We start from the raw sequence: 15177 nt of genomic DNA, 5'->3' as shown, positions 1-15177 counted from the left end.
TAAAAATCATTGTGGACAGCCTGTTTACATCGTCACTCTAGAAATCATTGTGGACAGCCTGTTCACATCGTCACTCTAGAAACCGTTGTGGACAGCCTGTTCACATTGTCACTCTAGAAACCATTGTGGACAGCCTGTTTACATCGTCACTCTAGAAATCATTGTGGACAGCCTGTTTACATCGTCACTCTAGAAACCATTGTGGACAGCCTGTTCACATCGTCACTCTAGAAACCGTTGTGGACAGCCTGTTCACATCGTCACTCTCTAGAAACCGTTGTGGACAGCCTGTTCACATCGTCACTCTCTAGAAACCATTGTGGTCGGTCTGTTCACATCGTCACTCTAGAAACCATTGTGGACAGCCTGTTCACATCGTCACTCTAGAAACCATTGTGGACAGCCTGTTCACATTGTCACTCTAGAAACTGTTGTGGACAGCCTGTTCACATTGTCACTCTCTAGAAACCATTTTAGTTCTCCTGGGCCTTCCTTTGAAAGAGTTAATTCATGCTGAAAATGTTCAAGTAGTCTTAAGGTTGACCAGCCCACTCAAGACTCTGTGTTTTTATTAAAGGCATGCATCTGTGGTCTTTGCTTACATTGGAAGCTGTTAATCTGCATCATGTGCTCAGTGATGCCAGTCGACAGTGACAGTGCAGAAACACCTGTGAGAATATAAAGACCACAGAGACCTGAGGCAGACACCGCTCTTGCTTCTCAGAAGGTTTAGGAGACGCATCTCCTGCAGACAAACCAGCAATAACCATGGGCTACCTGGAGTCTACTGCTGTCTTTCTGTGCTGTGTCAGTCTATCCCTGGCTGCAATTTCAGGTAAATGCAGTGATGTTCTTGTTCATTTGCTTCAGTGCTACTCTCAGCTGGCACAATCTTCATTTTTCAATATTCAGAATCATAAACGTCTAATTGAGATGTATTATACTAACTGATACTAAATATTAGAAACTGATACATTGATGCAATGTCAATAAACACAATCTGGGAGCACAAATGTGGTTCAGTAGGTACATTTGAACTGCTTTAAATAACAGTGAATGGGAACACATTACTTTAATTGTGTATCTTATTGTGTTTTTTATGTTATTTGTAGCCTCCTACAAGTGTGTGTGTGTTTGGGCTTTAGATTAGTGTCCTTTCTTTTATAGTGGAATACTTGAGATTAGATAAAAGAAAATATCCACACTATACATATCAGTGCGCTACCTCTACATAATTACCTTATCTGTGATTAATCAGAATTAGAAAAAATTCATACATTAAATGTTAATGTATAGAGAATAATAACCTAATCAAAATCACATTTTAGCCCAATATAATCAATAGTGGTTGAATTTTTTCAGAAAAAAATACAAACCTTGTACTTATAGGTTCACAAATGTGGACCCCCATTGTGTCCATAGTAATATTTATAAAGAAAACTACATTATAAAGTGTTAATGTAGCACAAGAAACATTGAATGACAGAAACATAAGGGGCAGTCTTGTGTGACGCACACTGCCATTACGGATTCTGTACCCTGTTCCCTGTGATAATGCAGACGAGCCCTGCTCTTTTGCACTGTGGTTAAGACTCTGCCCCGTTACTCAAAGAAAGACTTGCATCTCACCAAACAAGCAAGCACTTGTTTTATCTTGCCTGGACAGTGTAATGATTTTCAGGATTCCTGGTCATTTCAGAGTACCAGCTGGAATCCCGACCCTTGAGCCAGTGTGAGCTGAAGAGAGAAGGCAGTTTGGTGCAAGGAGGTCACATCCCACAGTGCTTAGAGGATGGCAGATACAGGTATTGTGGGTTTTGGCTCAAATCAGAGGCCAAGCAAAAATGCCATTCCTGTGGATGAGACCATCAGTAGTACAGCAGGAACTATGCTAATCAAAGTTCAAGCGCTGACTCCCAAATTCAGCTATTGCACTCTTTTTTTTATGTGCTCAGCAATTTGTACTTTGGGTATAAAGTAAGTTAAACCTCATGATCTGAAGACAAATTGATCACATTTAAAGGGTTTAAAACTGCTGTTCAGTGTAATCTACATTTGAGGTGACTTTGTTTTAGTTTTAATGTAATTTAAATATACATTTCTGTATCTTTTAATATATTTTTATTGTATGTATGTGTGTGTTTTTATTGATATTGCTTGGATTTATAATTGTTGTATTGTTTATAATTGAGTATGGTGTCAGAAATGCACATGCTCTTTTTATTTATATACATGCTCTGAGCACACTCTTAAACTCAGGGGAGATGTTTTAAACTCCTGTAAGTGGTTTTGTTTATGCACTGGGCTTACAATATGTCCAGATAACTTTTTAATAATCAAGAAAATCACACAGACTCATTTAATTTGAAGTTTTAACGAATCAGAGCAGTATTAGTGCTCCTTCGGTTTATTAAATGCTTAATAATGGATCCCTGCTAATAGGCAGTCTGGGCGTTTCCAGTGCCTCCAGGTTTAACAGCATTAATACTTCAATACAGTAATACAAATATGGTTATCATATGCTTAGCCCTTAGGCTAGTACTGCAAAAAGCTAAACCGCCCACTGCTAAATCCTAAAACATGCAATATATCACTCTCCAAAGCTAAAATATAAATCCTATACCTTATAGCAATGCATCAATATAAATGAGATCTAAATTCAAAATTGTTCTTACCTTCCTCTATATGGAAGTGTAGTTGTAGTATATAACGTAAAAACAAGAACTGTCTTCAAAAGCAGAGACTTCTAAATACGACCAAACAGCAATCAGTTTTTCAGAGACCCTCAGAGCATAGACCACGTCAGCTTGCAAGATCAAGGTCTTGCTCTGGGCTTATATAGGATTTTCCCTCCATTGAATACACCAGGAGTCCCAATTAAATCTGATCATCAATCTGCCTTGACAGTTCTTATCTGAGATATATTCTAGAAGAATCCGGTCAACTCCTTTTTAAAACTGATTGGAGTTATATAAAAACATTCAAAATTAATTGTATATAACTCCTTTCCAAAATATTGGAACATGATCTCATTGCTCTCATTTTCAACCCCTCCTTTCCCTAAAATTTAGGTGAACCAAAGTTCACAGGATCCATGCTACAATACAATACCCGTTTATATGTGTATCAAAATAGATGCTGTATATATATATATATATATATATATATATATATATATATATATATATATATATATATATATATATATATATGTGTGTGTATAACATCAACTTTTTGTTATTAACCTGGGTCTACAATATATTCCCTCTTAGTAGCATATTATGTTACATTGTCAATGGGCCAGTTTAACTTCATATACAAATGTGTGTTTAACAAAATATTGGACAAAGACTGTAGGGGTTTATCTTAAGCCTTTGAATAAAACCACTAAGCATACAGTGGCCAGTCCAGTTATTTTCATTTTAATTCAGGCTATAATGAACATGTTAAATCTAATAGTCTCATATTAACTGTACCATGCTTGCACTAAGCCTGACCTCTCTCTGTTTCTAAAAATTCGTCTGCACAAGCAGGTTCCTGGCACCCTGTTTACTTGCCAAGGCTAGTGTTTTAATTAATATGAAACTCCACTGTAAGCGCTTTTCCAAATTCACCGCATGAAATCATTTTTGGCTCACAAACATCATCCAAATTAAAGTCGCTACCTTTCTGATAAGAACTTAACCTGCAGACAACTTTTCTAATTTAAATAAAATGCTTGCTTCGGCTGCCAAGTTTTCATTAATTTCTATAATATAATGAAGAGAACAGACATGACCCCATATGCTCTCTTATTCTGGTACCAAAAGGTATTTTGTTCGTTAATATTAATGAGATTGCTCATTATAGAAAGGACCTTGGCTTTTAAGTTGCTGATCACAAAAGATTCCTACTTCGTTGGCCAAAACCAATTAGTCATCTCCAATACTGCTTTTACTTCAGGCAGGTAAGGACGAGGTCACTAAATTAGTTATTTTCCTTCAATCGGTTTAAAGTTATTAAATACACTTCACACTTTATTGTCTTACATTCAAACTTAACAGTTCCTCTGGTTTTTATTGTAGTAAAACCTTTATATAAACTAAACATTTATATTCTTTAGTTTAATTGATATTGTAATGTCTAAAAGACTTTTTGTTTAGTTGAAGACAGAAACTGAACTGATTCTTAAATTGATTAAATTATATGCTCGCTCCTGCTTTTACAGTATTTGCATTACAGTAGAGCCTTAAACAAGCAAAAACTCTTGTTAGTTTAAATGTGAGAAGAAAACGCTGCATGCAACAGCTCTACAGAGTTAAAAAGCATTTATAATTATGTCTAAAGTATTTCATGAAATCTTGGTAGTTTGTAGCTGCTCCTGTTAAAGTATTTTCATGGCCTGCATGTTCCCTGTATTATTTGATACTGTTGACGAGTAAATGACTGTGTGTGACTTCATTCAATTAGAACAACATGTGTTTCCCCACACTGCAAATCAATACATATTCTGTGTCAATGGGGGATTCTGGTATGTGGTGTTTTGCATTACGCACTATGTTTTTGACTAATTTACTTTATTATAGACTGGCTACTATTGCCATGTGTTTAATTAAAACAGATACAGAATGCTTGAATGTTTAGTGGTATTAAAGGGAAAATATGAAAATGTATGTACAGTAGGAAATAACGAGTCCAGTGAAATCTGTTAACATTTGCAATACGTTTCCAATACTGAGACGCAGCATGTTACTGCTTGCAGGAATGCCCAGTGCAATAGAAACAGCAGCTCCTGTTGGTGTGTGAATGCTACAGGCGATGAGGTTCCTGGGAGCCGGCGGAACGGCTCGGTTGTTCTTTGTAAGTACAAATAGGCCGTCGCTATCCTTCATCTATCCAATTACTAATGAACTCTATCTTACAAAAAAACATGAGGCATCCCTTAATGGTATTACAGATGCAGAATTATTTGCCAGTGTTGTTGGATAAAGTTTTTTTTTTGGTTTTGTTTTATTGATACTTCATACATATTGATACCTTAACACAAAGTTAGCCCTTTTTACTTTCAAAATAAAATGTAATGCAATGGTAAAAAAACATAGTAAAGCAAAAACAATTATAATAATTAAAAAAGACAAGAATTATAAATGGTGAAAAACTGAGGCAAAAAGGGCTGAATTATTTGTGTATCTCAGCTTTATTATTATTTCAAATTGACCTACAGTAGTATGCTTGCAAATACCTTCATGAGCCCACCTTCACCTTCATTAATTGCTGTGTGAGACTAAGGGTGCCTAATAAAGATCACCATTAAAGTGCTCCTGTTTTCTCTTGTATTGTCCTTCAGGTTCCTCCTTTTGCCAGCTCCACAGACAGCAAGTCCTCCTCAGAGGCGATGTCACCTACATCCCCCAGTGCTCAAACTCCGGAGACTATGAGACAGGGCAGTGCGACACTGTGCTCAAGCAGTGCTGGTGTGTGGATGCTGAAGGGATGGAGATCTATGGGACCCGTCAGAATGGAAAACTGGACCGCTGTAAGTACCCAAGCACCACTGTCTTTGATGTGATCAGACAGGTTTACTAAGGTTTTTATTTGTGTGATAATTCGTTTCTAAAAGTACCCCCTGTTTTGTTCTGCTGTGTATTTCTGATAAGATTTGTGTTAATGAGAAAATTATACAAAATCTGAGCTGCTCCTGTGATCAGTCCAGGCTGCTGTTGTCCTATAGGTTGGCTAAGAACTTTGTATTATTTGTTATACGATAGTAGAGGAAAGTACTGTTGTGTTGTCATAGAAATCAGGCTGAGTGGAGGAAGAAAAATAAAAGCACAAACGTAATTACATAGTGCCTGAAAACTGAGGAGTCTGGAATTTGAGCGATGTCTGGAATTTGAAGCTCATTGTGCTCTTATCATTAGTCATTAAACCACTTTAAGTTGTCTGCCTGTCTCATGATCATTTGTTGCAGAAAAACAGATCCAGTGCTGTAGCCCCTTCTGTGCTGTTAAGCTTTTCCCTTTTGATGGAGTGTGTTTTGCTGAGCCCTTCAATCTGTGCAATGATGTGTTCCAGGTCCCGGTAGCTGTGAGGTGAGGGAGCGGCGTCTCCTTCATGGGGTTGGTGAGAAGTCTCCTCCACAGTGCTCCGCAGAGGGGGAGTTCCTGCCTGTTCAGTGCAAATTCATCAACACAACAGACATGATGGTCTTCGATCTCCTTCATACTTTCAACAGGTAGGATCACAACCAGTCTGAAGGGCACAGCAGCAGCAGCACTTATTCTGTAACTGTATACATCAATCCCTCCACCTAAATAATGTAGTGCCTGTCCAAATGAACAAGATAGGAAACACCACCTTCACTTTTACGCCTTAAAGGGAATATCCCGAGTTGTGCATCTCTATAGTTAAAACATAAACAGGTCTTTATTTTGTTCAGATGAAACTTTTTACTCCCCTTATGTTTTTAGACAGACACCTGTTCACTTTTATTCCAGAAGTGCTTGCTCTTTTTCACCACCAGAGGCCATCATAGTACAAGAATGTCCTCCTCCTGTAGAGGGATCACCCAGGGTCTGGGACAGGCCTGAACTCCACTGCAGCATACTGCCTGTGTGGCTGTGTTTATTCAGGGACACCTGTGCTTCTCATGTGGTCCTGGGCCAGATATAAACTCACTTTGCACTTTTCAATTAGATTCACATTATTTCATGCTTGCTCCCTTAATTTTTTTTTTTTCAAAGAAATGTACAATCTTGTTTGGTCATTCACTTCTCCAACTTGTTTCACAAAGCAGTTTTGACATACCGTATGATTTTTCATTGCAAAAAAATTAAGACTGCAAGCCTCTTAATTGGTAGATACAAAATAGTTTTAGTCTTAATAGCAGTGGCCTAATAGCCTTACAGTTACTTGCATGGATTTTAGGCTTGTTGGTTTTAAAGGAAGTGGTTTTTGCTGAATGGCCAATGGGGAAGGGGGTTAATATTTATAGCATTTCCATTTTCATGTCAAGTTTGACCACTCTGTGTAATTAGAACATAAGAAAGTTTATAAACGAGAGACGGCCATTCGGCCCATCTTGCTCGTTTGGTTGTTACTAGCTTATTGATCCTAGAATCTTATCAAGCAGCTTCTTGAAGGATCCCAGGGTGTCAGCTTCAACAACATTACTGGGAAGTTGGTTCCAGACTCCCACAATTCTCTGTGTAAAAAAGTGCCTCCTGTTTTCTGTTCTGAATGCCCCTTTATCTAACCTCCATTTGTGACCTCTGGTCATTGTTTCTTTTTTCAGGTTGAAAAAGTCCCCCGGGTCGACATTGTCAATACTTTTTAGAATTTTGAATGCTTGAATCAGATCGGCACATAGTCTTCTTTGTTCAAGACTGAATAGATTCAATTCTTTTAGCCTGTCTGCATATGACATGCCATTTAAACCCGGAATAATTGTGTTCGCTCTTCTTTGCACTCTTTCTAGAGCAGCAATATACTTTTTGTAGTGAGGTAACCAGAAAGGAACACAATATTCTAGGTGAGGTCTTACTAATGCATTGTAAAGTTTTAACATTACTTCCCTTGATTTAAATTCAACACTTTTCACAATATATCCAAGCATCTTGTTGGCCTTTTTTACGGCTTTCCCACATTGTCTAGATGAAGACATTTCTTAGTCAACATAAACTCCTAAGTCTTTTTCATAGATTCCTTCTTCAATTTCAATATCTCCCATATGGTTTTTATAATGCACATTTTTATTGCCTGCATACAGTACCTTACACTTTCTCTATTAAATGTCATTTGCCATGTGTATACCCAGTTCTGAATTCTGTCTAGATGATTTTGAATGACCTTTGCTGCTGCAACAGTGTTTGCCACTCCTCCTGTTTTTGTGTCGTATTCAAATTTAACAAGTTTGCTTGCTATACCAGAATCTAAATCATTAATGTAGATTAGGAATAGCAGAGGACCTAATACTGATCCCTGTGGTACTCCATTGGTTACCTCGCTCCATTTTAAGGTTTCTCCTCTAATCAGTACTTTCTGTTTTCTACATGTTAACCACTCCCTAATCCATGTGCATGCATTTCCTTGAATCCCTACTGCATTCAGTTTGAGAATTAATCTTTTATGCAGGACTTTGTCAAAATCTTTCTGGAAATCTAAATAAACCATGTCATATGCTTTGCAATTACCCATTGTCGATGTTGCATCCTCATAAACATTAAGCAGGTTAGTTAGACACAATCTCCCTTTCCTAAAACCATGCTGACTGTCTCCCAGGATACTGTTACCATAACGGTAATTTTTTCCATTTTGGATCTTATCATGTCAGAGGCATATGTTATATCACATTCGAAAAGCATTAATTTAGGATTACATTCATTTTTATATTCGACCTGGATGCAAAATGCATGCCAGGGAATTTAAATATGCCAATTAACTTCAGTTAATGAATGCATAAAACAAACAACAACATGCTTTACTGAAAAAAGGGTATCTACTTTAAATCAAAATATATTTAGCTAAATAAACTCTTTTTGCTAAATAGTATAATAAATTTATAAAATTCTGTCAAAATAGGGATTACTTATTAATGCAATAACAGGATTGAGATCTGGTGCAAGAGGATGGACTGTCTGGCTTTGACACCTTTACTAGGAGGAAAGCAGACCACCAGCAATTTTTTACAATTGAAATAAAAAAATATATATATATGTTCCAGTGAAAATGTAGATGCTCAGCTCAATGTGCAACCTCACTGTACCTCGATATGCCACCCAAAGCCTCCTTTCTGAGATGGAGGGGAGGCCAATTCTTTTCCTTTCTGAGGAGAGCAATATTTGGCTGAACAAATGAATTCCGAGCATACCTATAACTGCTGCTGAAATGTGCAGCTCAGATGAATGTATCTATTTGTCTGCTATCCCCAGATCCAGGCAGTTATCTCTTCATCCCTCTGGCAGATGGGAGTGTAAACTCAGTGCCAGCTCTAGAGAGGGCAGTGAAGTTGGGCTCCAAACTCCCAGAGAGATTGAATCAGAGCATCCAAACCCTGGTCACCATTTGGCCACTCTTCACTTTGTCAAAACACTGTCTTATTGTAGGGAGACAAGAAAAAAGCATTAGTAACTCTGCTGTCATTTTATTACCCTGGCCAAGGCCAAGACCAACAAGGGAACAGTGGTTTTCACATAACCGTCCACCCATGAAAGAATTAGCCTCAGTGTATATAAATGAGAAAGCGATCCCCATTGAAATATGTAGCTGTTGGTTACAATAATCATTTTACTAAGAATAGATGAAAAGAAAGGCCATCACTACTACTGTACTGTATATTTCGTATTGTATTCATAACTATCTAGAGCACAGCTGTATGTCTGTGATCAGCAGTCCAGATAAGCTGTGTACCTGCCATTTTTACACATGAAAATGCCATACCCCATTGCCATTAAAGATTGTACAGTATTTATAGAGATTACTCATGACTTCCAGGTAATGTTGCATTTTACCCCCTGAAAATACATTTTACTCTCTCAGTATTAAAATTAGAGGGTAAGATGGTCCCAGACCCAACGCCTTATCTGAGTGCTGTCAGTGATTATCTGTGGGCCATTGATTAGTATCACTACAGATTTTATAATCATTTAAAAATTACAGAGGGTACAACGATATACATTGTAGATAGAGGTATAGATATATTTCAAGTGTGAACATCCAAATTACTCCTGTGGGACAAAGTTTATAGTCTTTCCTCAAGAGTTATTTCTTTCTAAACCGTAATGCATTGTGCATTTGTGAAAGTTCTTCCAGGTTTTTCAGTGTTGTCTTTGGGTTTGCCTCAAAGATTTACATACATTACTTCATCACATACAAGTAAATATTTATATGTTTATATTTGTGTAATAAATGCTGTTCTAAGACATGGGAAGCCCAGGTTTCAAATCACTTTAAATTGTGATGTAATTATTTCCTAAAATGATTTGTTAAATAAATAAAACAATACATATTTTACCTTTCCTTTAGGTTTCCTGGTATTTTTCAGACATTCAGTGGCTTCAGAAAAATGTTCCCAGAGGTTTCTGGTTACTGTTTCTGCGCTGACAGCAGGGGAAGAGAGCTTGCTGGTACAGGTGAGTTGAATACAAATGTGGTCTCCTAGAAACTAAACCATAAAGCTAGAAAACTTTAGGGTCTGAACGGTGTACTAGGAAAAATTTTATTTTGTGAATAAGGCCAGCCAAGTTCCCTTTTTCCTCATTATATATGAATAACTTCTCTCTGGGCAGAGTGATGAGAACTTGTACAGCTTGTGATGTATGATGCAGTTGTCTACCCATTGGGACTTACCGTGTTACTGACTGGAAACAGAAAGGGGTTCAGAGTTCACACCGTGTCTAGTTTGAAAAAAAAAAAAATTACATAAAAAAACCTAACCCTCAGTGTATGAACATGCTGTGACCCTAGCCTGGGTGTTGAAAATGCCTTCTCGCTTAGGCTCTATATCCCAGTTCAAGGTCAATGCTATATGAAAACAGATTTAATAGTAAATGTAAAATATCAAGCAGGTGAACACGGAGTACAGAAAGTGTGATTATAGCAGCGTGATTTATTGACCTTAGGATTAAAATAAGTCATGCTCATCATACAACACAGTGGTAAAAAAGAAAAGGCCCAGTGTGTTTTCTGTTGCTGTGGAAAAATCTACCAACATCCCCACGTGTATATGAAGTCCATCACAGGACTAGCCTAGATCAGGCATATTAAAAATCCCAATCCCAATGTATTTTGTGAATGTTAAAGGTATCTTCTTTGAGCTCCTCTGGACTTCTGTTAAGAACTTGAAAAGCCCAGTGAATCCAGAATGACTGGATTGTTGCGTATTATTTTTTCCTCTCTGTACATCAGGGTTGGAGTTGCTGCTGAATGAGGTGTACGACACAGCTTTCTCAGGATTCAATCCAGGTCACTCTTTCACTCAGTCCAACATGTACCGCATCCTGCAGAGGAGATTCCTGGGAGTCCAGCTGGCAATGAGCGGCCGGTTCAGATGTAAGTACACTTCAGAATTACTCAACAGTTTAGGCATGTTGAGAGAATCAGATTGGATCATCATCGTCATTTCTGTTGTTGTTGTTGTTTTATAGGCCCAACCGGTTGTGAAACCGAGCGGTCCATGGCTGTGCAGACGGGAAGTGTTTTTGTGCCCTCGTGTGGTGAGAATGGGAATTACAAGCCAATGCAGTGCCAGGATGGAGGCCAGTGCTGGTGTGTTGACTCCAGTGGGAAGGAGATCTTTGGATCCAGACAGCAAGGGGGAATTCCTGTCTGTGGTAAGTAAACCAAAAGAACAAAAAAGTGAATTAAAAAGGTATTTTAGTTATCAGTTGTGATCAACAGACTGAGGATTTTAAAACATATTATCAAGTCACAAGATCATTTCACCCCTAGTTCTCCAGAAACTAAAACTATTTTATGTATGCTGGTCCTGTTCAATTTTCAGCATGCAAAAAAGTTAGATTGAGGTTGTGCTCAAGTATGTATAAGTTAGAATGACAAACATCAATGAACTTACTTGATATGAAATACATTTTGTTCCTCAGGTAACAGTGACAAAGACTGCCCCTCAGAAAGAAGACAAGCACTCTCAAGGTTGTTTTATGGCCCAGCCGGTTTCTTCAGCCAACACGATATATTCTCTACACCTGAAGCTGGTGATGAAAACTTGGTCAAGCCACTTAGTCCATGCAGTCCAGATCTAAAGGAACTGTTTGTGAAATCAGGTTTGCTGCTCTCCCTCCCTGAATTCAGCAAATCCAATGTGGAAGTCGTGCTTGGTGAAGTCATTCGAGGAATGTTCCCATCCAAAGAAATGGCCCTCAAGGCTCTGAGGCTGACCACAACTCCTAAGAGGCTTCAGGAGAATCTGTTTGGAGGTAAATTCCTGAAGAATGTAGGCCAGTTCAACTTCACAGGTGCTGTTGGCCCCAGAGGAACATTCAGTTTCAAGCAAATCTTTCAACAGGTTGGCCTGACAGAGAAAACCAATGGAGAGGACTTTGTCCTACTTGCCAAACTGTTTTCCTCAGAAGACGATTCTCTTCTGATCAAACAAGAGATCTTGAATCTGGACCAGAAAATCAGGGACGGCTTTGGTCGGGATGTGAATCTGAAGGAGAACCAGGACTTAGTCAAGCTTGTTGGGTCGGTTCTGGAGAATGAGCAGTTTTTTACCACAGTACGAGATATCATCTCTTTTTTCAGGACAGAGGAGACTGAAGATTTAGGTAGCTTGTTTCAAGCTGTTTTCCAGAGTGCCAAAGCTGGCGTTTGTGATGGAGACTTCTCAGGCACGTTTGTTCCACAATGCAGCATAAACGGAGAGTTTGAGGAAGTTCAGTGCCTCGGTTCAGAGTGCTGGTGTGTAGATCCGCAAGGAAAGGAGATCCCAGGTTCCCGGGTTCCAGGAAAAAGGCCAAGGTGCCCTTCGAAATGCGAGAAGGAACGTGAAACAGCCAAGCTGATAAAGGCAAGCCAGGCTGCAGGATCTGAAGTGTTTATCCCCAGGTGTGAGACTGATGGGAGCTTCAAGTCGATCCAGTGTTCAGGGAAGAGTTGTTTCTGTATGTTAGGTACAGGAATAGAAGGGACAAGGACAACTTTAGGAGAACCTTTGCAGTGTAAGTATTTTACTATCGGTGCAACAAGCACAGGGCAATTTCATTAGGTGCTAGCAGTGCAGGGTATGTGTAATTTTAAGTTATATGATGTTCAAATATATATATATTTTTTAAGTGATGCAATTTTAAGAAGGGCCGTTCCATCCCACTTCACCTAATAGGAGATTCCATCCCAATCACTAATTTCTTAGATTTTATTTGGTGATATGTTTATTACTCATTTTTGTCCTCTCCTTAATGTATATCTACAATGTATATCTACAATTTGCCAAATATTTTGGACACTAATATTTATGGAGTTAGTTACAGTCATTTTTACAATTAGGTCTTTAAAACAACCCTCATGTGACACACAACCTGAAATCTAATTGGTTGGTCTCATCTCCTTCATGGCCTATATTTTACACAATTGGAAACTCGGTTGTGTCTGCCAGTGTACTGTAAGGTATACATGTGCATGTATGAATGTGATGTCACTGCACGAATCGCTTGGTGGGCCGCACTATACAGGCTTAGCAACAACAATTCTTTGAAATCCTCTGCTTACTTCTACTACTTTCAGATTTCTTAAAACCAAAAATTGGTAACTAATAGAAAAAACGTTTATTTCGCTATTGTTCACTTTACACAGTCACTGGATGAACTGCATAGCCTAGATACTAGTCCTACTCTAGCTTTGTGCAATGAACTAATAATGATACGCTGCTGGCTAGTAAGCAAGAGTAAAAAAAATAAATACCAGGCATAATTTATTCCTGTCAATAAAGTCTTTATTTTAAATATAACAAAACACATTTTCTGCCTCCTACCGGTAAACTGTCCACTGCCGCCTTCACGCTCATGAGAGCATAAGATTGAGCCAATCACAGTGGCACCACGTCGAACATTAATCTCCCTGCTCGACAGAATGCTTTTCCATTCCTCCAGTCACAGTACTTTATTCAGCTGTCAGTTATGCACTATTACTGTAACCTGAGCTGAAACACATCAAAATGATTTTCTGATATAAAATTGCCACTATATTTTTATGGGCTTCAATTGATAGAGGTTATTACATACATAAAACCAGCTGAATTAATATAAAGGTATTGCTTTAATTATTATTAACTTTTTTTTTTTTTTACACAGGACAGGGACAACTAGGACATCCCTGGTATCACATTATTAAATCTACATATCTTCAAAAAATTATAAACAAACATGCTTCCAAAAAAGCAATTGTGGTTTTGCACACTTAGCACTGTGCTAGTTCTAAGTCTACCCTGTCTCCATCTTCTAGGTCCAACTGCATGCCAGTTGACAGCAGCTCAGCAGTTCCTGAGCACTGTGCAGTCTCTCTTATCAGAGTCCAGTCCAGTGTCTCATCTGTCTGATGTCTACATCCCTCAGTGCAATTTAGACGGAAGCTGGCGTGAAGTCCAGTGCGATGGACCTCCAGAACAAGTGTTTCAGTTTTACCATGAGTGGGTCAATCAGAATAACGCAGGCCAAGAGCTTCCTGCCATGGATATTATCGATAAAATAAGGGGTTATCAAAAATTGCCCGAAACCCTCACCAGCTTCAAAGCCTTTGTGAAAGAGCTCTATAATGCTGGACACCAGAAGGTGTTCCCAGTGTTCTCCAGATATGAGACCTTTGGTGATGTTCCACTGGAAGTCTTAGCAGGCGATGACAGCTCCATCTCTGGCAGTACCGTTCTTTTTAACCCACTTGCTTTCTGGCGACTGCTGGTTGGTAATTCTACCTTTTACCCAGGGCAGTTGTCTGATTTCAGTGTTGCACTGGGCCACTTTCAGCTCCGCCAGTGCTGGTGTGTCGATGGGAATGGGCAAATGATGGCAGGCACCAAGGCTCTGGTTAATGAGGTTCCGAAATGTGAGTACATTTTAGTTTTACAGTAATGTTTTCATGATCTGTGTAGGGTCTGCTGCTTGTGGTCTTTTTTTATCATTCTGCCTGTTCACTATGATATGACAAAAACTATAACATGCCCTGTAAAGTATAATAAAATAAATGATAGATTTTAGATTTACCATGTTAGTATTCTTCAACTTGCTTTATTTTTAATTGTAGTAAGGTTTCCTGTTCTTCTGATTAGCTTAAGACCGTATCTTTTAACTGAATGTTAAAAGCTTTTTGAAAGCTAAGCAAAATGCAAAATGTACACCATTTTGGTCTCATAGGGAAAGTAACCATGTTACAGAATGAACAATGTCTGTAGTTAGGTGCACACATGGGACCCTATTTTGAAGTAAGTCAAATTTTGTTGGAGGAATAAACCAATTGTAAAAAAAAAAAAAAAAAAAAAAAAAAAACCTAGGAACCAGATCTTCTGAGTCACTCATTATAGTTTTTACTTTTAACTTACACTACTTAAAAGTAGATCTTTGAGGTGGTCTGTGAGGTACTGTAACCCTCTTGCTAAATGGACTGTGTGTATTCTGTGCACCTGGGTATGTTAATAAGATTGATTTTGCCTACTTGAAGTCCATTATGGGTTATTAGGCCCCTGTACCATTC

The 15177-nt window shown here is 38.4% G+C and overlaps 1 protein-coding gene across 1 annotated transcript in view; it reads left to right on the top strand.

The window, feature by feature from the left end:
* The first annotated feature begins 480 nt into the window (after positions 1–480).
* Positions 481–15177, top strand: part of tg (thyroglobulin) — a 131773-nt gene continuing 117076 nt past the window's right edge. Inside the window, exons 1-10 of the mRNA XM_059021484.1 lie at positions 481–835; positions 1700–1805; positions 4742–4839; positions 5327–5515; positions 6055–6214; positions 10003–10109; positions 10885–11028; positions 11124–11309; positions 11580–12656; positions 13936–14532. Of these exons, the coding sequence (XP_058877467.1) occupies positions 769–835; positions 1700–1805; positions 4742–4839; positions 5327–5515; positions 6055–6214; positions 10003–10109; positions 10885–11028; positions 11124–11309; positions 11580–12656; positions 13936–14532 (2731 nt within the window). The 5' untranslated portion in view covers positions 481–768. The remainder of the gene's footprint in view (positions 836–1699; positions 1806–4741; positions 4840–5326; positions 5516–6054; positions 6215–10002; positions 10110–10884; positions 11029–11123; positions 11310–11579; positions 12657–13935; positions 14533–15177) is intronic.

The sequence above is a fragment of the Acipenser ruthenus genome, chromosome 4 (assembly GCF_902713425.1).
Source record: "Acipenser ruthenus chromosome 4, fAciRut3.2 maternal haplotype, whole genome shotgun sequence".
In the NCBI taxonomy this organism is placed as follows: domain Eukaryota; kingdom Metazoa; phylum Chordata; class Actinopteri; order Acipenseriformes; family Acipenseridae; genus Acipenser; species Acipenser ruthenus.
Note: the sequence above shows the minus strand (reverse complement) of the source record. Positions and strands in the feature narration are given on the sequence as shown.